Raw genomic sequence first — 27,566 nt, forward strand, 5'->3', positions numbered from 1 at the left:
TCAGATCCAGTAATAATTACTCCCTCCAAGAGGTAATAGATTACCCACCTCCCACCTCCGTAACAATTACTGGAGGAATACTTTTTTCTCTTTCTTCAGTTCATCAACACATTTACGCAGGCATATTTTCTTCTCTCTCTTCATTTCAATGTAATTATTTGTCAAATTTGATGAATTTTTTGATAATTTACACATTAATAATTGCTCTTACCCATTATTTAGAGAATTTTATCATCAATTTGTTAATACTCATGTAAAATCAATTCAAATGAAGCATTAAATTGATACCTACCAATTTAAGTCGTAGGATTTTTTTTTTTTTTTTGGTTTATATATTTAATTTTTATTGAGATTTCATGATGTTAATTTCAATTGAAATTTTTCATGGGTATTTTTTTCTGGTGGAATTTGAGTTGGGCGTTTCAATTGGATTTGTGACGATCTGTTGTTTTTGAAGATTTTATTCGTGTATTTGGGAGCGGTTTGATAAATTTGTGTTCATATGCTTGATTTGAGTTGCAGCTACGACGCGTAGGATATCGTCAGGGAAGCGAAAAAAACTATAGTTGTTCTTATGTGGTTTCTGAATTAAGATATAGCCGATGGATTGTGCATCTTAATTCCACTTCGGCTGTATTGGTTACTTTGGTACCAAACTTAGGGGATATTAGTCTAGTAATTATTCCTTTCACATGCCAAACCATGTATCCATGAAAAAATTCCCCCCCCCCCCCCCCCCACCCAGTAACAACTTCGCCTATAATCATTCCCTCATTAAAATTTCCCCCTATAAAGTTTCTTGGATTCCAGGCGACCCCTAAAAAGTAATGAGGTTTAGCATAAACCATTAGTAAGGCAAAATTTTCTAAGATGTTTTTTTTAATATAGACTCGTTCAACAACCCATAGATGTTTATATTTTCCCTAATCAATGAGTAACTTTACACCAAAAAAATTTATTTAAGAGACGGCTGAGAAATCATAAAAAGATTTCGATATAAACCGTCTAGTTATAACCTTATAAGCATGACTAGTTAAATGATAACCATCCCAGTTTACGTACTTTTCCGGATGTCGGCAAGCTTTTACTCCATACATTCCACAAAGCTTACTTGAGTTAAAGTTGTGGTCATCATGCCCTCCACAACATGTCCTGTAAATATTATTCTTGTCAAATCCTGTAATTAACATTTAAAATACAACTTAATTAGATTCTTGTTGAAGGTTGATATATATCAAATCGAAAGCTCTCATCATGTCCCTAAGAAATAAGGAGAGGGATGTGTTGCTATGTGGGGATCTTAATACCCCCCACACGTCCCCAAATTTTACGGTATAAAATGCGGTTATGAGAAAACATTTACCTTTTACTGACTTTTTTTTAGATGCGTAGCGACTGAATTTTTAATTTTTAATAATACTAAAAATTATGACAAAAATGAAGATAACTTTTGTAGTTTTTAAAGTACGTTACAAGAAGCAGTTTTATTGCGCTGAAAAATACAATCGCAAACCATGAAAAATCCGTCGCAAACAAAATTCTGGAAAGTTAGGACAAAACACGTAATGTTGGCCAAAATTTGGTCATGTTGCAACAATACAATCCAATGTTCATCACAAACATGAGATCCGTTGCAAAGTTAGTGTCGAGAATGCAAGCCTATTTTGCAACAGAGAAGTCCAGAAAATAACAGTAATATGACGGAAACATGGAAAAGGGTATGTTCGATAAGAGGGCCAAAACTCATAGTTACCGCCGTGATATGACCAAAAAGATAATAGGAGATGTCATTAGAAAAAATTCAAATTATTTCAAGGTGTTAAAAAATTGGAACAATAATGAATTGGTATACTAACCGAATGAAGTTGGATGATGAAGAATTTTCTTCATGCCTTTAGCAAGGTCCATATACACAATTGCAATATCTGGGTGATTTAGTTGAAGTTGTCTAATAGCTTGATGTAGTTGATCATTGTGAAATTTTGCGAAATCATTCAAAATCTTGATACATTTAGTTTCATCATAAAATATTGAGTCATTTGGTATGGACCCTGCAAGATAAACTGGCATGCATCCCATCAGAATATTTCCTGGAAGAACTACTTGAGTAGCACCAAGACCAATTAATTCCTGTAAAACATAATCATAGGTATGTAATATTAGCAAGAAGCTTAATGTGTACGCAGACGACTAGTTCTATCACTAAACTTACATTGATACATACATACGGAATATATGTTTAAAAGTTTACCAAAACATATCTTTTATTTGCTTTGCACCTTGTTCACTGTTCTCACTATTCGCTGTTGTGTAGTTCTATCCATAGACATTTGAGGAACCCTTTATACGTAGTAAATAGTTAGCGTTTTTTAGTTAAAGAGATTTCTAGAATTGTTGAAATTGCGAATAATAGGTACAAACTCAAATTGATGGCCGACTACCGATCCGCCGTCTGCCCACCAAAATTAATGTTTATGTGATATTTGGAGATCTACAAAATACTCATGTGGTATTAACCCAATTGAGATGAATGGGCTCTTCGATGTGAGAGCATTGGAGATCTCTATCAATTACTATACATCCATTGTATGCGTCCTTCGCCTCTCCAAATATATTAAATTAACATGATCATTTTCAAATATATTAAATTAAGATGATCTAAAGATAGCTAATATGATTTGTTAATAGAACAAAAATGCAAAAAGGCAAAAGAATTACCTCCACGACTTTCGATATGGCTTGAACAACCTCAAGGACCATTTGATACAAAAATGACGGTGGTTTACCTCGAGAAATGGCGAAGTTGTAGTCATTGCCTCCTATTTCACCGACTATAAAAAGCGCCTTAGAAAGCTTGCTTTTGCATTCTGAAAAATTATTAATGCTCAACAATAAGGTTAAGAGTTGAAAATTTATAAGATTAAATTTTAACACTAAAACTTGAGAGAGACGGTCTCTCATTAAGTTATTGAGAGACCAATCTTTTGCACCCTTTTATTTGTATTTCGTACCCCTTTTGTTGTTTATCGTGTCATAATATTTTCGTACCTATTTACATAATAAATGTACCCATTTTATCATTAATCATGATTTGTACCTATTTTATTACATTTGGTACCATTTTTTCTTAAAATTGTACAATGGTCTCTCAATAAAGCTTATTAAGAGACCGTCTCTCAGAAGACCTACTCAAATTTTAATTTGCTAGCATGTGCTTATAGTCCACATGTTAACAGTTGCTTTTCCCGTACTATGGTTTTTCAACATAGTATCTTGTGTAACCAAAGTTGGCTGGTGTGAGTGGTAAGGGCTCTCATCTCTTAAACAAGTAGTCAGGGGTTTGATTCCTGACTCTTGCGAATGAAAAAGCCAAACTTGGAAGGGGTCAACCCATTAAATTGCCTTCAGTACCCCGAAGGAGATTGCCCCAACTGTCGGTAGGGGATACTCCTGGTCAACACCAAAAAAAAAAAAAAAAAAACATAGTATCTTGTGTTCTTTCGTTTCCTGCCTAATGCCCTTCTGTTTTTATGGAAATATATCCTTCGGATATTTCGGGCTATGTGGGATATGCTCGGAATATTTGATTACGATATATTGTTATTCGGTTTCCTTAGTGTAATTATCTGTTTCCTTTTTCATAGGAACTAACTTTGCCCTAGTTTTGTAATCTCTGTATATATATTGCCTTGCTTGTATCACGTTAATCTCACCCAATTAATTCAAGGCTCTTAAGCCAATTCTTCAAAATCCCTTTATAGTTTATCATGGTATCATCGGAGCAGGTTTAAATCCTAGCATCCGTCCTTTTTTTTTCAAACACACAAATATCAGTCTCACAATGACAAAAATCGGAAGTCAATCCGATTCAACCAATTCTAACACCAAAACGATTCCGTCTTCTTCACCATTATTTTTACATCCTTCGGAAAGTCCGAGTCTCAAACTTACCTCAATCATTTTCAATGGTGAGAACTATGATCTCTGGGCTGACGCAGTTAAGAACGGGCTCGAAGCAAAGAATAAATTAGGGCTTGTTAATGGGACTCTGCCGAAACCTGAAGGAAAAAGAGGACGAGGATTGCGAAGTTGTGGCTTGGCGTCAATGCAACGCCATGATAAAGGCTTGGTTGCGCAGTGTCATAGACGAAAAATTGCACCCACGCATTGCCTTTTCTGGGACCGTAGTCGAAATCTGGAAGGAACTCCAAGAACGATACGCAGCCGGGAATGCAGCCCGCATTCATCAATTGAAAAGCGACCTCGCAGCATGCAGGCAAGGTAATCGATCTGTTGTTGATTATTACACTAATTTAAAGTCCTTATGGGACGAACTAGCTACTTACAGTCGGGTGTACCAGTCGCCCGACTGGTGTACCCGACTGTACCTGTGGTGCTGCCACTGCTTTCCTTAAAGAAAAAGAAGAAGAAAAAATTCATCAATTCATTATGGGACTAAACGATACCTTATATAATAACATTCGTTCCAACCTATTGATGGATGACGACCTCACTTCCCTAAATCGTGTCTATGGAATCATCTTGAGGGAGGAGCGACATAAAGCAGTCATTCGCATTCGTGACGAACCAGCTACTGAAGTCGCCATGAGTGCACGGGCAGATAGCAACCGTAGCACCATCCAGCCTGATTCCAAGGAATACGAACCCCCACGCTGCACCCATTGCAAAAAGTGGTACCACACGGAGGCCACATGTTGGGAGAAATTGGGACTTAGCGGCAGAGGACGTGGGAGGGGAAGGAGAGGAGGACGCAGTGGTCGTGGTGGACGCGGTTCCGGAAGCAACAATCAGACCGCAAATGCTACAACAACCGCTGATGAAGGTGCTGCTTCCAAACCAGACTTGACGGCGGATGAAATAGAACAATTGAGGATTCTACTCAGTTCTAAAGGTGACACTCATGAAAAATTACAAGGTACCCGTTCTCTTAATCTGAATAATTGGATGCTCGATAGTGGATGTTCCCACCATATGACAGGTTGTCGAGATGCCCTTTCTGAATTATGGCAGGGTGCTCCTTCGACCGTTGGGTTGCCTGATGGGTCGACTATTGTTGCTAATGAACATGGCAAAGTCCAACTCACGCAGAAATTTCATTTGCGGGATGTGTTATACGTCCCCAATTTAAAGTGTCATCTTATTTCTATCCCTCAACTCATTCGTGAAAATAATTGCTTAGTGGCTTTTAATTCTAATTTTTGCATAATACAGGACCAATCTACGAAGACGGAGATTGGACGGGGTGAGTTGCGAGATGGAGTTTATTACATGACACGAGTTGGAGAAGTTGTTGCGCGTGTTGGAGTGAATGAGGCACGGGTATGGCATCGAAGACTTGGTCATCCTTCAAAAAATGTCTTTCCTTCTTTTAGCAGCTTGATTTCGAAACCTTTGTCAGTTGATTCGGATTTTATTTGTGATTCTTGTTGCCGGTCAAAACAAACCCGTTTGAGTTTTAAGCTTAATAATAAGCGGCGTGATACTTTATTTCATTTAATTCATTGTGATATATGGGGACCATATCGTGTGAGTAGTCTACCCGGTGCACATTATTTCTTAACTATTGTTGACGATCATAACAGAAGCGTATGGGTTCATCTTATGAAAGATAAGGGGGAGGTGTGTGATTTAATGAAATACTTTTGTAAAATGATACATACAGAGTTTGGCAAGCAAATTAAAGTCATACAAAGTGATAACGGAACTGAATTTTTGTCGGGCCAGTTAACACAATTTTATAAGGAGAATGGTATGCTGTTTCAAACTAGTGTAGTTGACACCCCGCAGCAGAATGGTCGTGTCGAGAGAAAGCATCGACACATTTTGGAAAAAGCTAGAGCCCTACGTTTTCAAGCCAACCTACCCATCGAATTTTGGGGGGAATGTGTTTTAACGGCAGTGTACCTTATCAATCGGACTCCCACGAAAAATTTAAACGGGAAGACACCCTATGAGTTGCTACATGGCCACGCACCCAATCTCGACCATTTAAGAGTCTTAGGATGTCTCGCTTACGCTCACAATAAGCAACGACCTAAGGACAAATTTAAGGAACGTGGAACTCGATGTATTTTTATTGGATACCCGAAAACACAAAAAGGATGGTGTGTTTATGATTTGAAGTCAAAACGACAATTTGTTTCTCGTGATGTGCATTTTTATGAGAACGTTTTTCCTTTTGCTCTTGAGTCCGAACACACTCCTGCTGACAGTAGCACGGCTGGTGCTAATGACTCACTCCCATTCCTTGATGACATTCCTGGGTCATCCTTAGTTTTGGGCACACCACCGGACACAGGTACCATTGCACCCGAGGCAACAGTTGAAACCGAGACACCTGCTGCCAGTGACTTTCCCGAGGGTGTCTCTGTCACGGATGAGGTAGTCAGGAGTGATAGTGTTGAGGGGGAGCAAGGTCCAGCCGAGGAGGAATCACAGTTAGGAAGAGGAGCACGACAAAGGTTTGAACCCGCATGGAAGAAAGACTGTGTTTGCCAAACAGTTTGCCAATCCACTCGTGTCATTCCAACCAAAGCAACGCACTCGTCCAACACTCCGTCATCCACGAAAGGTACTCGTTATCCATTAATTAATTATGCCACAAGTAGTTGTTTTTCATTGTCTCACAGAAATTTCATTGGAGCGGTCGATGTCATTCGCGAACCTAGAAGTTACTATGAAGCTGTTAAACAAGCCGAATGGCGAGAAGCCATGGGGAAAGAAATTGATGCGCTCGAAAAGAATGGGACATGGAAAATTGTAGACCTCCCTGACGGAAAGAAACCAATTGGATGCAAGTGGGTTTACAAAACCAAACTCAAAGTGGATGGAACGATCGAAAGACATAAAGCTCGGTTAGTGGCTCAAGGATTCACTCAAATAGAGGATATTGATTATCATGAAACATTCGCGCCCGTGGCTAAAATGACCAGTGTTCGGTTGCTACTAGCAGTGGCGGTGGCTAAGAAGTGGAATATTTCTCAACTAGACATAAACAACGCTTTCCTTCATGGTGATTTGGATGAAGAAGTGTACATGCGATTGCCGCAAGGCTTCCAAGCCAAAACGACAGGAAAGGTATGTCGCCTATTAAAATCTCTATATGGTTTAAAACAAGCCTCAAGAAATTGGTTTGCTAAATTGACGGATGCATTACGGGGATATGGGTTCACTCAATCGCTCGCAGATTATTCTTTATTTACAATGAACAAGTCGGGAATTTTTCTTGGTTTATTAGTATATGTGGATGACATGATCATTGTAAGTAATAATCCCAAAGCAAGTGATAATTTGAAGCAATTTCTCGATGCAAAGTTTGGGATAAAAGATCTTGGCCGATTAAAATTCTTCTTGGGGATAGAAGTAGCACATGGTGAATCGGGTTTGTTTCTTTGCCAACGAAAATATGCTCTGGAAATCATCAAGGAAGCTAAGTTGGAAGGCGCGAAACCAGTCCAAACACCCATTATTCAAAATCATGAGCTAGCACTTTCCACTAGTGCTTTGCTAATAGACCCTGTTATGTATAGAAGATTGGTAGGACGACTTGTTTATCTCACAATCACGCGGCCGAATTTGTTATACGCTGTCCATACCTTGTCACAATTCGTGCAAGCACCAAGGAAGGAGCATTTGGAAGCCGCACTCCGTGTTGTGCGCTATCTCAAAGGCGATCCTGGGAAGGGGATAGTTATGAGCAAGGACTTAGTTATGAGCAAGGACTCAGTGATGCAACTCAATGGCTATTCCGACTCTGACTATGCTCGATGCCCTTTAACCAGACGGTCTCTCACCGGCTATTTTGTCGCATTAGGTACAACTCCGATTTCTTGGAAGGTTCTAAAATAGCCAACGGTAGCGAAGTCCACTGCAGAGGCAGAATACCGAGCTATGGCAGCAGTGACAAGCGAGTTAATTTGGCTAAAATCTTTCCTCCTCTCACTTGGTATTGATCATACACATTCCATGCGAGTTCTATGTGATAACAAATCGGCTTTACACATTGCAAAGAATCCGGTTTTTCATGACCGTACGAAACATATTGAAGTCGATTGTCATTTCATTCGACAGCATTTGATGAGCAAGAACATTGCAGCAAGCCACGTTCAAAGTAAGGAGCAAATTGCGGACCTTTTCACTAAGGCCCTTGGTGGAGAGGCATTTGCATATTTAAGTCGTAAGTTAGGCATTAGGTCACCTAATGTTCCAACTTAAGGGGGAGTATGGAAATATATCCTTCGGATATTTCGGGCTATGTGGGATATGCTCGGAATATTTGATTACGATATATTGTTATTCGGTTTCCTTAGTGTAATTATCTGTTTCCTTTTTCATAGGAACTAACTTTGCCCTAGTTTTGTAATCTCTGTATATATATTGCCTTGCTTGTATCACGTTAATCTCACCCAATTAATTCAAGGCTCTTAAGCCAATTCTTCAAAATCCCTTTATAGTTTATCATGGTATCATCGGAGCAGGTTTAAATCCTAGCATCCGTCCTTTTTTTTTCAAACACACAAATATCAGTCTCACAATGACAAAAATCGGAAGTCAATCCGATTCAACCAATTCTAACACCAAAACGATTCCGTCTTCTTCACCATTATTTTTACATCCTTCGGAAAGTCCGAGTCTCAAACTTACCTCAATCATTTTCAATGGTGAGAACTATGATCTCTGGGCTGACGCAGTTAAGAACGGGCTCGAAGCAAAGAATAAATTAGGGCTTGTTAATGGGACTCTGCCGAAACCTGAAGGAAAAAGAGGACGAGGATTGCGAAGTTGTGGCTTGGCGTCAATGCAACGCCATGATAAAGGCTTGGTTGCGCAGTGTCATAGACGAAAAATTGCACCCACGCATTGCCTTTTCTGGGACCGTAGTCGAAATCTGGAAGGAACTCCAAGAACGATACGCAGCCGGGAATGCAGCCCGCATTCATCAATTGAAAAGCGACCTCGCAGCATGCAGGCAAGGTAATCGATCTGTTGTTGATTATTACACTAATTTAAAGTCCTTATGGGACGAACTAGCTACTTACAGTCGGGTGTACCAGTCGCCCGACTGGTGTACCCGACTGTACCTGTGGTGCTGCCACTGCTTTCCTTAAAGAAAAAGAAGAAGAAAAAATTCATCAATTCATTATGGGACTAAACGATACCTTATATAATAACATTCGTTCCAACCTATTGATGGATGACGACCTCACTTCCCTAAATCGTGTCTATGGAATCATCTTGAGGGAGGAGCGACATAAAGCAGTCATTCGCATTCGTGACGAACCAGCTACTGAAGTCGCCATGAGTGCACGGGCAGATAGCAACCGTAGCACCATCCAGCCTGATTCCAAGGAATACGAACCCCCACGCTGCACCCATTGCAAAAAGTGGTACCACACGGAGGCCACATGTTGGGAGAAATTGGGACTTAGCGGCAGAGGACGTGGGAGGGGAAGGAGAGGACGCAGTGGTCGTGGTGGACGCGGTTCCAGAAGCAACAATCAGACCGCAAATGCTACAACAACCGCTGATGAAGGTGCTGCTTCCAAACCAGACTTGACGGCGGATGAAATAGAACAATTGAGGATTCTACTCGGTTCTAAAGGTGACACTCATGAAAAATTACAAGGTACCCGTTCTCTTAATCTGAATAATTGGATGCTCGATAGTGGATGTTCCCACCATATGACAGGTTGTCGAGATGCCCTTTCTGAATTATGGCAGGGTGCTCCTTCGACCATTGGGTTGCCTGATGGGTCGACTATTGTTGCTAATCTCTGTATATATATTGCCTTGCTTGTATCACGTTAATCTCACCCAATTAATTAAAGGCTCTTAAGCCAATTCTTCAAAATCCCTTACAGTTTATCAGTTTTTAAACTTCTGGTACCCCAAACTTTTACCGAGTATTATTGACAATCAAATGTCACCCTTGCCCCCAATTCCGTCAATTTGGTCTGTTGGTTAATAATGCGGCTGCTTATTTGCAGTCTTTTCCAGCTTACATGGCGTTACGAGGACAATGAAGTAGATAATCTGCAAGAACCACCACCCACAGTCTAGAGTCTAGAGTCCCTGCAACCTATATGGGTCATGGCCAAAGTAATAGGTTTTTTGTCAGGAAAGACAACCAACTATGTCTCATCTGGTCCATCAGCCCTTCTTGTTTCGAATCTCGTTTTTTTCTTGGACACGCAGTTTCAGCACACATATAGCTAGCCATTGTTTTAGAGAGGCTGTCATGTCCTATCATTGCTTGGTAGGGAGACCGCACCAATACCACAGTGCGATCAGACATTCCTTTTGTGGTTTGTTATTGATCGACGGACATTAGCTGGATGATGTGATTTGTGTAGGCGGTATGACTAGTACGAAAATAACGAATAGTAAATCTTACGGAATATAGGAGAGATTATGTCGTGGCGTGATGAGCATCACTGCCCTAAAGTTAAATTTGCCCTGCTCGATACACACGGCCTCTTGGCAACCAACCCCAGGTTACACGACGTCCGAGTCTAAGGTGTACGACAAAGACTCAGAATGAGGACTACTTGCAGAACGTTGCCAAATATCAGCTTAGAATATCACAAAATATTTAGAGAGAATATAAGAGAGAATGGATGTTGTTGTGTGTAGAAAAAGGCATAAACATGGAGTATTTATAGGAATAGAAGAAAGGATCTAGAGACGTATTAAATATCGTCATGTAATTTGTTCCATAGAAGACTACACAATTAGCATGGAGAAGCCAAAAATCAGTTTAGAAGATTGAGTAATCCGTATGGAAAAACCGCGACAATCAGTATAGAAGACTGAACTATCAAACTTGGAAATTGTGCAAAAACCGCATAAAATTCCAACACTTCTAACAATCCCACCAATTATATCAATGTGGGATAATAAGAACTTCTTTTGAAACAATACTTCCAACAATCCCCCACATAATTCAAAAGAAGAGAAAAAGAATAGCTGATATAAGGCAACGGAACGTAAGTCTTAAGATGACAATGTTCCTGAGGAATTGAATTGTCTACAGCCGTATCGAGTTGCTCTCGGCATTGGACTCTCCACGGTGGTTTGTAACAGATAAGTGCGCACAAACCTGCATTCGAATCTGTGTTCGTCCTCGCGAAATGTCATAAACGGTGCCCCTCACATGCCCGGGATCTCGTGAACGCTCTAGAGGTCCTAAAGTCTAAAGACCTCATAGGGGTAGGGCATTTCCCCACATTCACATAGGTAAGTCCATCAGGTTTGACTATCACAAACCATCCTTAAACAAGGACTATGGACTTATTAAGAGCTTAACTCAACCTTCCTCTCCTCACATGACAGAAATAGCTCAATATATAGAAAGAATACTACATCACTTTTATTAAAATGGGAATGGTAGTAGTATTATAACATAAGATCCTCGTGACTTCGTTTGACCCATTGAACTTGGTAAACCCAAGTGGGGGAGTCCCGTCACGATTCACTCCCAATAGGCTTTAAACCCATTCCTCGTGCTGACTCCAGCACTAATTTAATTTTGTGCAGAGGCCTTTCGTGAGAGGATCCGCAATATTCCTCTCCGATTTATAATCCAGTGATATGACATTGTGTAAGTAATCTCAATATCCACTTACCATTCACAACCTTTGTGAACCCATTATCCGACCAGATTATCCGTCACTCTTGATAATCCGCCAAAAAACCTGATCAGATAGATTATGATGCATGACAATTAATGGAGTCAAAATATTCCCACAAAGGAATACAACCACTTAGCCATTCAGCTTTTTATCCTGCAAATTCTTCACAATATATTCATACTCCATTACATATTCAACAATGCAATTATGCATCTATAACTTGCATGATATAGCATTATGAAAGACACCGTTTGTCAAATGAATATCATAATTATTCGACGTTCAATGAAATTGCAAACTCATTCCCAAAGATACAATTGTTTTCATAGATTAGCTTACAAAAAACCATGGTGTCCATCACCTATAACAACGATATAAGCTATATCATATCTCTCATGACGCATAAGAACATCATATATATAAACCTTTCCACCAATTTCATATTGTCATGTATAAACTCAAGAATACATCTTAAATAACTCATATATTAGTGTTCCAATTATCACCAAAAACTTCCGTTAAAGAAACATTGCCAAAATCAAAACCAAATAAATATATATTATTCGTCCTTTTCCTTTTCTTGGTTTACTATAACCATTTAAACCAAATAAAAAGTAATTACTTTAACATATGTATTACCAAAACAATCATTCATAGATTTCATAAACGGAGAAACAAGTTTATACAATCACAATATCACAGTATTCACAATCTATCACCCAATCCAATGTAATTGTCATTATAACCACTTCCAAAACTAAAACTCAATTACCTTACAACAAAAAGTAAGGCGGTCGAGTCTTACCTTCACCGAGTCTTACCGTCACCGGACACCCCCACAATCCACGACTTACCTCAAAGTCAAAGCCTTAACTATGAAAACATCCTCTAATCATACCAATCATGCTCATGAGAATCGACAATGTTAATAAAGTTTATAAACATCCGGCCAACAACAAACTTCAAAGCAGTGAAAATGTTTAACATTTTAGACTTGGCTAGCAATCACGAATTCAGGATGGAATAACTCAATGATAAAAGATTAACATGTCATCAATTTTCCAACATTGTCATATAAGAAATTATTATCATAAACCAAGATGCCAAATTATACTTTGTCATAACCAATTATAATAGATCCAATTTTGTATTGCACTTAATCATACAATATTCTCTTGTAACAGAGTCCATATAATTCCAAGTATATCATGTAAGGGACAAATTTTCACAATTTAGAGAGGATAGACGAAACTTTTACAAAGTTTACTCAAATAATACTACTTCCCCCACATGTTGTACGTCACATTATACATAAGTGACAACACAACATTCAAAACGTCATGTATACATGGATCTAATCAGTCATATGAGGCCATAAAAAAAACTATTAAATGTTCCTCAAATAACAAGCATACGATTTAACCCAAACAATCACAGCTTACTAATGGTCGTGATAAAAAAAAAACTCATTTCCTCACAAAAATCTCAACTATTATACACACCAACCATTACTTGTTCATCAACGTAGATAAACATTTAAGCACATTAAATGAAATTTTATCTACAGAATATAATTCTTAATGTGACTAAACTTTTATGTAATAGATATACCAAAAATAAGTAAGCATCATAACGTAGCTAGACCATGTCTAATATGCAACAAGTGTACTACAAAAAATTCACCATATGAATAAGAATTCTCACTTCCACGTTTTCAAATCACACTTGCATTACTTGATAAAGTTTGTAAATGGTAGAGACTCATAAACATAGATAACAAAAGTAGACAGGTGAATGAATGATATCCAACTTTTATGAAAAAGAATTGAAATCATTATTCACGCTACACGAGCATATTACCTCACATAAATTACTTACTAATTATTCCAGGTTCGTAATTTCACAAGGGAGATATATTTACATTCCAGATTTTCAGTTGTTCAATCTCAACAATAATTCATTTAAATGGGCTCGGATAACAAATGAATTAGCCGGATCATGAAAACGGACATGTGTTCTATGTATCCAAATATTGTTCATACTATGTCAAAAATTTAGCAGGCCACATCTGAAGTTATATATGTCACCAAAGGTCAAGGAGTATATATATCTTACTATAGGTCAAGGAGAAATAGGATAAGGATACCATATTACCGTACAAATGACATATATGCAAAAATAAATAAAAATAAATAATAGGGTTATTTCATGAGAATAATCCAAACTAAGGCTCATATTCTTATATTAATCTCAACTAATGTTTAACTGAGAATAATCCGAGCTATTGTATCATTTAACTTGCAGTGAACTCATGGAAGGGAAACCAATACAACCGGTTTCCCTTAACTATAACCCTAATCAATCAGTTGAATTTTTTCATTTGATGCATACAACACACAACATATTCATCCCCTTCACCAATAAAAAAAACCCAGAAATTAATTTTCCTCCAAATTTTGTCATTCATCATCTTCAATTTTATCTTCTCTTCCACCATCTTCTTCTCATATACATCATCTTCAATTCACTTGTTGATCGTAAGGAAAGTGGAGTGCTAATTCAGGAAAATAATTTACTTTTGAAACCAAATTGCTGACTTTGAGAGGGATAATAATTGAAATAGTTAGTGGGAGATTAGAATTTGAGAGGAACATAGAATTGGAGAGAAATTAGAGGAATCTCATCTCAATGCGGTAGGGTGTTCTGGTCAATGAAATTTACTCAGTTTTAAACATTTCTCAATAGATACAATCAAAAATAAAAATCAAGTGTGAATCTTCTTAAAGTCAGTAGTCCTTCTTGAGAAATCAACACCCCATTTTTTTGTGATTCAACTTTTATCATTTTTTTTTTGATAATTTTGATTATTAAAGTTTATCATAGAGATTTTTCCTATCTCTCTATCTCCCTGGTTCTTTTTTATGATTTTGATATTAAGGTTTCAACAAATTTCCAGAAAAAGGTTAAGACTTAAGAGGCTTTTGTAGCTTCATTTACAATGGAGGTGAGGTCTATTGGCACATGATGTCCATAACAATTTTAAAGAAGAAAAGAGGAATAAATTAAGGAACCAGAGAAAAAGGGAATAAGGAGAAATGAAGAAGTTGGAGAGGAATGCAGAAATGAAGAACAAGAAATCAGAAGGAATCAGAAAAAAAATAGAAAAGAAGTGGACCTACAAGGTCACCTGCCTGTTGGGAAACTGGGAGTAACAGGTCAATTATTGAATGAGTTCAATGAACGTTAAATGATATCATAGATAGGATTATTCTCAGTTAAACATTAATTTGGATTAAAATGAGAAGGAGAGGCTTACTTCGGATTATTCTCATGAAATAACCCTAAATAATAATACGAATTTTGGTGACGGATAGCCATATCGCCTAAAAAGAAATTTAACGAGCAAGAAAAATTTTAAAATTTCAATTTTAGACTATAGGCGGTATGACTAGTACGAAAATAATGAATAGTAAATTTTACAGAATATAGGAGAGATTATGTCGTGGCGTGATGAGCATCACTGCCCTAAAGTTGAATTTGCCACGCTCGATACACACGGCCTCTTGGCAACCAACCCCAGGGTTACACGACGTCCGAGTCTAAGGTGTACGACAAAGACTCGGAATGAGAACCACTTGCAGAACGTTGCCAAATATCAGCTTAGAATATCACAAAATATTTAGAGAGAATGGATGTTGTTGTGTGTAGAAAAAGGCATAAACATGGAGTATTTATAGGAATAGAAGGAAGGGTCTAGAGACGTATTAAATATCGTCTTGTAATTTGTTCCATAGAAGACTACACAATTAGCATGGAGAAGCCAAAAATCAGTTTAGAAGACTGAGTAATCCGTATGGAAAAACCGCGACAATCAGTATAGAAGACTGAACTATCAAACTTGGAAATTGTGCAAAAACCGCATAGAATTCCAACACTTCTAACAATCCCACCAATTATACCAATGTGGGATAATAAGAACTTCTTTTGAAGCAATACTTCCAACAATTTGTAATGGGCCATTTGTACCTTACACGACTATCTCTCACAGGTTGATTAGTAAATCCATAGAAATCTCCCATTTTATGGAAAACAAATTAAAGAAGCGATACCCAGTGTTTTGTTTCTCGACTAAAAAGGAATATCGTTTTATGTCTGTAGCTATGTGTGAAATAAAATGGATTAGAGGCATCTTTCTGGGCTTAGGCATTCACAAGCTAAGGCTCTGCCTCTCTTCCTTGAGAGTTCGTCTGCAATGTTATTAGATTAAATCTATGACACTTGCAAATTGTAATATATTACTAGTGACAGTGATGAGTTTTATTAGTAGTGCATGCTTTTTTAAAAACAAAGAAAATGTAAGCATAATTTTATGATTAGACGATTAAATAGGAAATATAGCAAGTTTACCTGAAGTGTTTGAACAAATGGAAGTAAGATGTGTTTTAAACCATTCGAGTTGCACAAATAGAGAGCTATTGGTAAATGATGGCATGATATCTTTTGCTTGTAAAGTTGATGTATCAAGAGCAGTGGCACCAACGACAGCAAAATTTGCTCCATGCATAAAATTCCCATCTTTATTAAGGTAAGGCTCAACAAATGGCAGATTCAAGAACTCAGCTGCATTTTCAAGGAAATGTAATGTTTTAAGATCTATGATTCCATACAATCTCTAATTCTCTAAATTCTTCATAAGATTAAGAAGCAACAAAATATTGTAATCACTTCTAAGAATTTTCTGAACGGCAGTTTGCTACCATCCTATGAGATTGAGCATCCACATGGATTAGCCTCTCGTGAGTAGTCAAATATTTGAAATTTCTGCTCAAAAGTTTCTTTTTTTCCCGGTTATTATGTTGCCTTCTCAATTTACAGTTAAATCTCTGGTTTCGTCACTGAAAACAAATGCCTACATAAACAAAGCTGAAACTTTAAAAAGGTGCACCTTACCTAAGTAGTCAATCATAAGAAGTCCATCTGAACAACGCCCAGTTGACTTATGAAAATATGTTACACCATAGGGAGATTGAGAAAAACTGGAATATGGATTTTCCACTTTGAAATTGCCCGTGTCCGAAAGTGAATCTCCAAATTGATAGATAGCTTCAACCGAATGTCTGTTTTTCCCCCAAGATTGTATAATATTATGAGAGAGAAAAATCAAGATGTACAATTAAATGCCTCTTATCAAACTGAAAAGCCAAAAACATAGATTCACACGATTACGTAACCCCAATCCATATAAATCTATGTTTTTATTCCACATAGTTACTCAGTTACTACTTCGGTTATTGGAAAATCTAGCAAATCACCACCATTTGATATTTTGTGGAATTAATCCCTGAGTAGTAACTAACTAAAGATGTAATCAAACTTAGGGATTAATTCTTTCCTTTTTAAATGTAAACAAAGATAAAATTTTAAAATTCTGAAAAATTGAAAACTTTGGTTTTATTTTACAATTTTCGATAAAATCGTTATTTTTATTAAAATATACCTCTATTACATAAAAAAACTAAGCACGTATATTTTTTGTACTTCACATCTTCTCACAAAAAATAAAAATAAAAAAACATTATATATATTTTTTATTTCGTAAAGAATTGTTAACAAATTTAAGAAAAAAATTCACTTCTTTGATAAAACATAAATATTTTGAGTTTTATAAAATAATTAAAAACTTTTCTAATTGATGCCAATTCATTTTAAATTTTGATTTCATTGTTAACTTTTTTGTTTTGATTGTATATTGTAAAAAGTATAATCTCACTTATATAATATGATATATAGAATTTATCACGAGATATTGGGTAAGGGCTTAATTTCACATTTTGCATAACTTATTGGGCCTAATTGCTACAATCTAAACTAAAGAGGTTTAATCTCACGATTAGCCAAAGTAATGGAGCTCAATTACTACTTTCGCGTTTACGAAACCGTTTTATGTCGAACACAAAATTACTAGTCGTATGTCAAATATAGAGGTAAGACAATTTATTAGCTATAACATAAAGACAAATCCTGGCAATGGGTCATTCGGCTCAGAATCAAATCATGTTAAATTGGAAGCCACTACATACTAGTCATGGCTAGCCTCCTAGCCGTAAGGCACCGGCGCACCGCCGACCCAGTGCATCGTCCTAGCCATTGGCCACCATCGCCGCGCGTCATCCTCGTACGTAGTGAGCCGTTCCTATTCCAAAACCCTAGATTCTCAAATCAATTATAGTTTGGGGTAGATGTTAATATAAGGTTTAGGTATGTATTGGGTAGTGTTGTTATGGTGGCTGTGAGGGTGGATGTAAGTGGTGTTGGATTTACGTCCGGAGTCCAATTATGGTAACCCGTTTATATTTTATTTAACCGTAACGTTTTGCTAGAAGCCGCTTACAGACCGAGTCTTAAATGAGTTTAAGGACTCGTGTAGAATTAAACGGGCCCATTGGGTCACACACAAGATGAATACGGTGTTTCCTTTTTAGTCAGACTGAAATATGGAAATAGGGCTCTAATTAGATTAGGCTCGGCTACGATTAAAGTTAGGGTTTGATTAGGAAATTGAGTTTCTGCTTTCCTATATATATAGAGAGATATATGGGGGTCAGTTTCATCCATCCTATTCCTCTGTGAGAAATAATAAACCCTCCCTTGTGTACTAGCATACAAATCGCATCTCCTATTCATACGTGTGGATACTAGTGGAGGCACTACAATTGGGGTGCTCGTGATTATTTGTAGCAGTTGGGTTATTCCGATCCGGTTATTATTTTTCTTACTTGCTGGATATTATTTGCTCACGGATTAATTCCGCTGCGAGGTAATTCGATTGCCCTCTTTATTTATGTTTAATTTTGATTTCTAACATGCATATAGTCCTGGAGATTTGTCTATTAAAATCGTTTTAAGTACCAACAAATCCCTTCAGTGGTATCAGAGCGGATATGTAATGTTAAAAATTGAATTAAAGTATTGATTGGTTCGATTCGTTTTATTTTATGAAACCTGCTCCTAATTTGGATTGCGCATTAAGAACTGTCGGCTGAGTTTACAATATATGTTTGACGTGTATTGTATTTAGTATGCGAGTTTTGTTAATCTATGTGCATGTGAGATGCATAGTCATATAGATAAAACCCACTGTCAAAATTGATCACCACGTATACAACAACATCAGAGCCTTTATCCCAAAATGATTTGGGGTCGGCTGACATGAATCATCCTTTCGAACCGTCCATGGGTGAATGAACGCCTCAAAATGCGAATAAAAAAAGGAAGATGAAAAAAAAAAGGGAAGAACGAAAATGTAATGGATCACCACGTATAGTTTTGATTATATTGATATCGAGTTCGTCAGTTTGCTATGGGATTGGTTACCCATGACAATTTGTTTATTAATCATGCGAGATGTTGCGGATGTTTGTTGAACATGCTAGCATATAATTAATTGTTTAAGTGTTTTAATGTTTATTGGTTAACAAAGTAAAACCCTAATTTGGTTAGGTGACTAATTTGATTATTCTAATTTAAATCTCAATATATATATGATATATGTTATTGCCCTTAAATTCATATTTATTTGCGACTAATTTATAAGATTAAATTAGAGAACACGATTTATTGAAATTGTTTCGTAAATATTGTTCATCAGTTTTGAGTCGTCGGATTTTAATGAAAAAGTAGTTTTTTTCGCAAGTAAATGGCATTCAAAACAGGACTGCAAAGCAAGGTCTGCGTTTTAAGGCTAAATTCGAAAGATTTGATTGAGTTATGGGCAGTTTTTGATTTAAAAGTTGAAAAATTTTAATGTTTTATTAATCTATCTTGAGATTATGTTAATGATATGTCTTTATTTTAATTTGAGACATGCTAATGTTGATTCATTTATGTATGAGATGCATATAATATATATTTGTTCATTTGTATGCATTCATAATTGACATATATGTTTAATCCCTCAATTTGAATATTAAGTTTATGCCTTTCCAACCTAATGACTGTAATAATCTTATATCATCAAGTGATGGGTCTGCCAAAGTAGAGCATTCTGGTTATGTAAGTTGAAAAGGTGGATAATAGTTATCTACACATGTAGGTTGGTTATTTTAACAAAGTTTTTCAAAACAGTTTTGAACTTTGAGGCATGTAGTTAAAATTCATATGATGATTATTTAACAAACCGAGAGTTGTATATGAGATGCAATTAACATAGAGATGTTTACCTTAATCCTTATAATTTGGGCAATGAGCCAAAGCTCACTTAAATTATGGGGATTTGGGGTCTTGGAATATTGTATGTGTATGAGGGTTACAACTTACATGTACAATTTTATTATCTTAAAATTGTTTAGGATTCATTTGTTACATATTTTAGCATGTTACTTACACTTGCATATTCATATTGTTGTAGATAATGTCTCATACTACCAATTCATTTTCTCTCCGTTCCCTCCTTGAGAAGGAAAAGTTGAATGGTTCAAACTTCTTGGAATGGTATCGCAATTTGAGAATTGTTCTCAAGCAGGAGAAAAAGGTATATGTCCTTGAGAAGGAATTACCTAAGAAACCAGAAAATAATGCCCATACCACCGCTAAGAACGCGTGGAAAGAGCATTCTGATGCTAATACTGATGTTTGGTGTTTGATTCTTGCCACCATGAACTCTGAGCTTCAGAAGCAATATGAGAATGTGGAGTCGGCATATAAGATTGTTGAAAACCTGAAAGCTATGTTTTAGGAGCAAGCTAGAACTGAAAGGTATAATACTATTAAGGCTATCTTTGACTGTAAGATGGGAAAAGATGAGCCTGTTAGTCCATATGTCATAAAAATGATAGGTTATTTTAATAACCTTGAAAGACTTGATGCTGGAATAAGCCAACAGTTGGCTACTGATATTGTGCTTCAGTCTTTGAATCCAAGTTATAATGATTTTATTTTAAATTATAATATGCATAACTTGGACAAATCTATGAAAGAATTGCATGGGATGCTTAAGACAGCTGAGCCTAGCATTAAGAAAGCTCCTACCTCTAATGTTCTAATGATACAGAAGGGAAAGGACTTTAAAAAGTAAGGTTCAGATAAGGGTAAGGGTAAGAGTAAGGCAAATATCGCCAAACTCAAACCTAAGCCCAAGTCAGTAAAGGGTAAGCCTTCTGAAGATGTCTGTCATTATTGTAATGAAAAGGGACATTGGAAGAGGAACCGCAACCACTTCAGGTATTCATGTTATAGAAGTAAATGTTATTACTCGTTGTTCTACTTCTTGGGTATTAGATACCGGTTGTGGTTCTCACATTTGTTGTAATGTGCAGGAACTAAAAAGGAGTAGATCATTGGCGAAAGGTGAAGTGGACCTACGTGTGGGCAATGGAGCAAGAGTTGTTGCTTTAGCTGTAGGAACATTTCATTTATCGTTGCCTTCTGGCTTAGTTTTAGAACTAAATAATTGTTATCATGTACCTGCCATTAGCAGGAATATTATTTCTGTTTCGTGTTTGGACATGAATGGTTTTGATATTCGAATAAAAGACAAATGTTGTTCTATTATGCGTAATGGTATTTTATATGGTCAAGCTCATATTGTTGATGGGTTATGCACTTGAAACTTCTGCGTTCACACTTAACAGGTGTCCATCAAAGTCGGTAGAAAAGACACCATATGAGATATGGACTGGAAACGTTCCTAGGATGTCTTTCCTAAAGATTTGGGGTTGCGAGGCTTTTGTAAAGAAGTTACTTCCTGAAAAACTTGGCACCAAATCCGACAAATACTTCTTTGTAGGGTATCCTAAGGAGACTAAAGGGTACTATTTCTACAATCCATCTGAGGGCAAAGTGTTTGTAGCTCGGTATGGTGTCTTTTTGGAAAAAAAATTTCTTTCCAAAGGAACCAGTGGGAGTAGAGTTGATCTCGAAGAAATTCGAGAGACGCGGGAAATTCCTCCACCTAATGAGGAGGAACAATATTTAGATTTACAAAGAGTTCTAGTTTCTACTCCTGTGGAACCCGCCCTACGTAGATCTGAAAGATCTAATTTTGGTAAGGATCCCGTGAGATATGGGTTCTTAGTGACTGAGCATCGTGATCTACTTTTGGTAGAGAATGATGAGCCAAGGTCATATAAAGAAGCAGTGATGGGCTCTGACTCCGAGAAATGGCTTGAGGCCATAAAATCCGAAATGGAATCCATGTACCATAACCAAGTATGGACTTTGGTTGATCCACCTGATGGTGTTGAAACCATCGAGTGTAAATGGGTCTTCAAGAAGAAGATTGACATGGATGGAAATATGGATATATATAAGGCGCGACTGGTAGCTAAAGGTTTCAAGCAAATTCATGGGATTGACTATGATGAAACCTATTCTCCAGTAGCCATGCTTAAGTCCATTCGGATTCTCTTAGCAGTTGCTGCATTTCATGATTATGAAATTTGGCAAATGGATATGAAAACAGTTTTTCCTTAATGGAAATCTGCAAGAGGATGTGTACATGACACAACCCGAAGGTTTCACAACACTTGCTGGGAAGATTTGCAAGCTTCAACGATCCATATCCATTTATGGATTGAAGCAAGCATCTCGGAGTTGGAATCTTCGTTTTAAACAGGCAATCAAAGAGTTTGGTTTCCTTAGAAACGAAGAAGAACCATGTGTGTACAAGAAGAATAGTGGAAGTGCAGTTGCATTTCTGGTTCTTTATGTCGATGACATTCTCCTTATTGGAAACGACATTCCAATGCTACAATCCGTTAAAGATTGACTTGGAAGTTGTTTTTCCATGAAGGATATGGGTGATACAGCTTACATCTTGGGTAATAGGATCTATAGAGATAGATCTAGCAGACTTATTGGTCTGAGTCAAGGCACTTATGTAGATAAGATGATTCGACGTTTCAATATGATTGATTCCAAGAAAGGTTTCTTGCCTATGTCTCATGGCATTACTCTTAGCAAGACTCACTGTCCTTCGATACCTGATGAGCAAGAGCGCATGAGAAAGATTCCCTATGCTTCCGCCATAGGTTCTATCATGTATCCCGTGTTATGCACTCGTCCTGATGTAGCTTGTACATTGAGTATGACGAGTAGATACCAAAATAATCCCGATGAAGGTCACTGGACAGCTGCCAAGAATATCCTAAAGTATCTTAAGAGAACTAAGGATATGTTCCTGGTATTTGGTGGGGATGAAGAGCTCGTTGTAAGTGGTTACACCGATGCTAGTTTTCAGACTGATACAGATGATCAATCTGGATATGTATTCTTGCTAAATGGTGGAGCTGTTAGCTGGAAGAGTTCCAAACAGGATACTATGGCTGATTCTACAACAAAGGTCGAGTATATTCTTTGCTTGAAAATGACAAAGGAAGCTGTTTGGATTCGGAAATTTGTTTGTGAACTTGGAGTGATTCCTACCATTTCTAGCCCCATAAATGTTTATTGTGATAATAATGGTGTTATTGCACAAGCTGAGGAACCGAGGTCACATCAAAAATCCAAACACATAGAGAGAAGATATCACCTTATCAAAGAGATCATTGATAGAGGTGATGTTAAGATATGCAGAGTACCGACTGATGCAAATGTTGCAGATCCCTTAACAAAGCCTCTCCCGATCCTAAGCATGAGCGTCATAGAGCTGCCATTGGTCTAAGATGCATTAGCGAGTGGTCTTAGTCCTATTATGAGATCTTTGTTTTAGTGGGAGTTTATTTGACATGTTTAATTAGTTATATGTAACATTTACTTCATTTATTCAATAAAATTGTTATTTGGTTTTATTCATTTTATTGTTTAATTGAATGTTTGTTCCACAATAGTCAACATTGATTAAATAGATCACCAAGTACGTGACTTAGTTTTGGAACTCTATTTGGATGATATTTTCTATTATAGTCTCTAATCAGGGCATTAAATTGGAACACTTGAATGCCAAAAATTGATTAGTATATGAGTTGGTTGATGACTAAGTTCCTTAAGTCATGATATTGGGATATCAAACCAGGCATATGGGTACATGTTAGAGAACATGTATTAGATGCAGACTGTTAAGAACTTTACTAAGGATCGCTTAGTGTCGGAAAGTTTCTTATCACTAGTTAGTTTTTCACTATTCTCTACATGCTAAGTAGTTTGTTTTGACATTGTAAAAAACGTCACCGTGGATCGGTGACTATAACGGCAATGCTTGGACTTACTATGGATCATATGATAGGATGTGGTTAAACAACATGGGATTTGTTCCTTCTTTACTGAAGGAAGTTTATTGTTTCTGGCCTCTCGAAGAGTGTGAATTGTAAAATGCGTGGCGCGCTCAAAGTAGCGAGGTGATTGTCGGTCGTCTGCCTAGAATAATTCAACTTAGAGATTCGAGAAAAATGATTAAGACATATAAGGTTGACACTTTTCCTACCTTAGTCTTGATTGGAACAATAGAAGCAAAGAGGAGACTGTTAAATTTATGTCCGGAGTCCAATTAAGGTAACCCGTTTATATTCTATTTAACCGTAACGTTTTGCTAGAAGCCGCTTACGGACCGAGTCTTAAATGAGCTTAAGGACTCGTGTAGAATTAAACGGGCCCATTGGGTCACACACAAGATGAATACGGTGTTTCCTTTTTAGTCAGACTGAAATATGGAAATAGGGCTCTAATTAGATTAGGCCCAGCTACGATTAAAGTTAGGGTTTGATTAGGAAACTGAGTCTTTGTTTTCCTATATATATATAGAGATATATGGGGGTCAGTTTCATCCATCCTATTCTTCTGTGAGAAATAATAAACCCTACCTTGTGTACTAGCATACAAATCGCATCTCCTATTCATACGTGTGGATACTAGTGGAGGCACTACAATTGGGGTGCTCGTGATTATTTGTAGCAGTTGGGTTATTCCGATCCGGTTATTATTTTTCTTACTTGTTGGATATTATTTGCTCACGGATTAATTCCGCTGCGAGGTAATTCGATTGCCCTCTTTATTGATGTTTAATTCTGATTTCTAACATGCATATGGTCCTGGAGATTTGTCTATTAAAATCGTTTTAAGTACCAACAAATCCCTTCAAGTGGTTCATGAGTTGGGCATAAATTGTTGCGGTTAGTGACTAGTGAGTTAGTGAGTTGGGCATAAGTTGTTGTAGGTGGATGGTGGCAATTGATGATGCGCTTGTTGCTATGAGTGAATGGTTGAATGGTGGGTAAAGATGGCAGCAGTCGTAGTTGATGATAGACTTGTGGGTGGCGATTACCAGTCAATGTGGCTTCGTGGCTTGGTGGGTGCTGGTAATGGCGATCGACGACATGGTCTGGTCGGTAGGTGTAGGTGATGGTGCGCCGCTAGTGGTGGTTGTAGGTGGTCAATGGTGTAGCTGTTAAGCGAGGGAGAAGAGTTAGATGAGAGGGTTTTGGTGAGGGGAATAAGGAGAAGTTGTCAAGTTTTCTTATTGAGGTAGTAGGTCATCTAATTAAGTCTATTCTGAGAAGATGGAGTAATAGTTTTGTTGATTATGAGTTAAAATAAAGTTTGGATTATTGTAAAAAAAAATTAACTATAGTTTGAATTATTGTTAAATAATCCAAAAAAATAGGGGAATAAAAGACTGAGCATATACCATACTAGGTCCGGAAAAGGAATACATGATGACTTGCTTTCCAGTTCCATTGAGTTCTTTACCTATTCCATTTTGGATTGTATCTATTGATTCTTTGCATTTCTATATTTAGGCCATGTTCTTTTAGACTTAAAGTCACCCCTTTAAGTTCAATTCGGTTCCTATAAGTTCAGTTTAGTTCCTATGAGTTCAGTTCAGCTCTCCTATGAGTTCAGTTCGGCTCCTATGAGTTCAGTTCGGTTCTTATAAATTCAGTTCAGCTCCAATAAGTTCAGTTAAGTTATTATAAGTTCAGTTCCTATAAATTCAGTTTATACAAGTTCTTACAACTTATATTAACTATAAATTCATAACCGTTTTCTAATATCGACGAATTGAAAAAAAAAATAGTACGCTTTTCATTTAAATCAATGCAAAAAAAAACACCAACATTAAAATTATCCTATACACACTATTCTTAAAAAAAAAAAAAAAAAAAAAAAAAAAAAAAAAAAAAAAACGACCCTTATAATTTGTTTATGCTAAACTACCTACTCATTAATTATTCACAAGTTCACCTATTTCATTAATATTTTTACCCTCATTTCACCTATACCTCACTAATCCTCATTTCACCTATACCTCACTAATCCCAACAGATTCAGGGGTCTTAGTCACTTACGACCTCTCTAACTATAATACCCTACCTATCCTAATTGCTTTGGGGTTATAAAGTATTTTCATTGTCAATACCTCCCTATCTCACTATATTAGTGCAAAAAGTAAACATAAAGAAATCAATCAGAACAGGGGAAGTATTTTACTCTAAAGGAAAAACTAATTTAGAAAATGGGGATAATGTCGGCACAAAAAATTAAAATTGATAAATTTGTGGGTCGTCAGGAACTAGTTTATAGCGGCTACTATTCTTGTAACGCAACTGTTAATTTTACAGAATTGAAGGAAAGCAACCATTAACCAAATTTTATATTTAAAAATAGTCAATGATGTCCTTCGTTTGTGGGCCATAGTGTTGTACTCAAAGTTTCTAACCAGAATCAGTTCATCTTCCCAAACCAGGGCTTACTTTAAAGTTTAATGCCAGGGGAACAGATAGTTTTAAGTTTTAACTAGAATTGGAAACTATTATGGCTGCGAAAATAAACTCCATATTAAAATTAGGTTAATTAGAAAGCAACTTTAAAAATTAAAAATTTTCAAAATTTTCATTGTGGCCACTGCCCCAATAAGAACACGAATTGATGGAATGTGGCCTTACTTTCACGACTGGTTTGAATCAATGGGGTTAATTCAAATTGATGGAATGTGGCGATTTATAGAGTGAACACAAATTTGCACAACAAATGTGACAGACATTTAAGAACACGGATATCTATGAGAGACGGTATTTCACTAAGTCAAAAAGTTGAAAGTAATACGGAGTTCAATTGTATAAGGACATTAACTGGAAAATGATAGAAAGAAATGCGAGATTAAATGAATGAAAAATGCAATAAGAGAAAGGAGATGAAATCAAACCTGGAAAGACGAGGATGTAAGAGATAATCAAGATGGTCCAAGTCATATAAATAGTCGGATACTAATCTAACGGGATTATCATCTTTGAATAAGGTTAATACTGCAAATGTGTATATAACTACAGCTGCTATGAATAAGATTGATGAGAAATTACAAGAAGACATAGCTGAAGAATTTATTAAGATATACACTACTTCGTATAATTATTAGTGCGCTAATAATCAAAGATTTTGTGGGAAAGAAGTTTTGTGGGGAACAAAGGAGCCTTTATTATTCAAAAGGAATGTTAATATGTTAGGCAATGCTTTGAATTTCTGAATCAGGGTGTTTTCCACTAAATTGTACTACTCCATTGACACTTAGGGGTCCTCTGGTTCAACGTATTGAAATGGATCGAAATGGAGTGTAAATTCAATGGTGGTATAGATTTAGATACCCATACTTATTTGTAGTTGATTGGTTCAACCTTGGAATGGAGAAGAATAGCAATATTGGATGGAATGAAGTTAGAAACATGAGGGGAGATGTGAGTATAAGATTCCAAGGGGTTGAGATGGAGTTATAATCCAATCTAACTTCATCCCAAAATGTTCCAACCAAACACTTGAATGGATTGAATCCATTCCAATACATTCCAAAAACTCCAACCAAACACACCCTTAGTAGTATACTGCTTTGACTTTGTTTTATTTATTAATTAATTAATTAGTATTTTTATGTGACAGCATATTAGTCGGAACCTAATATATTCAATTGATATATGAAAAATCATTCTAACT

At 36.8% G+C, this 27,566-nt stretch overlaps 1 protein-coding gene across 3 annotated transcripts; it reads right to left on the reverse strand.

The window, feature by feature from the left end:
- Positions 1-861: 861 nt before the first annotated feature.
- On the reverse strand, positions 862-27,187 carry LOC141605783 (GDSL esterase/lipase At1g28670-like). 3 transcript variants are annotated; one of them, XM_074424677.1, is made up of 6 exons: positions 26,788-27,187; positions 16,602-16,768; positions 16,059-16,271; positions 2,787-2,867; positions 1,857-2,051; positions 862-1,177 (listed from the first exon to the last, which is right to left on the reverse strand). In XM_074424677.1, exons 1-6 carry the CDS (start codon positions 26,949-26,951, stop codon positions 960-962), a joined length of 1,038 nt encoding a protein of 345 aa, XP_074280778.1. In that variant the 5' UTR covers positions 26,952-27,187; the 3' UTR covers positions 862-959. The 3 variants fall into 3 exon arrangements, with proteins under 3 accessions (XP_074280778.1, XP_074280779.1, XP_074280777.1); XM_074424678.1 differs by having other exon boundaries at positions 862-1,152; positions 1,857-2,130; positions 2,719-2,867; XM_074424676.1 differs by having other exon boundaries at positions 1,857-2,130; positions 2,719-2,867.
- Positions 27,188-27,566: the final 379 nt, after the last annotated feature.

This window comes from Silene latifolia, chromosome 10 (assembly GCF_048544455.1).
Source record: "Silene latifolia isolate original U9 population chromosome 10, ASM4854445v1, whole genome shotgun sequence".
NCBI classification, from domain to species: Eukaryota; Viridiplantae; Streptophyta; class Magnoliopsida; order Caryophyllales; family Caryophyllaceae; genus Silene; species Silene latifolia.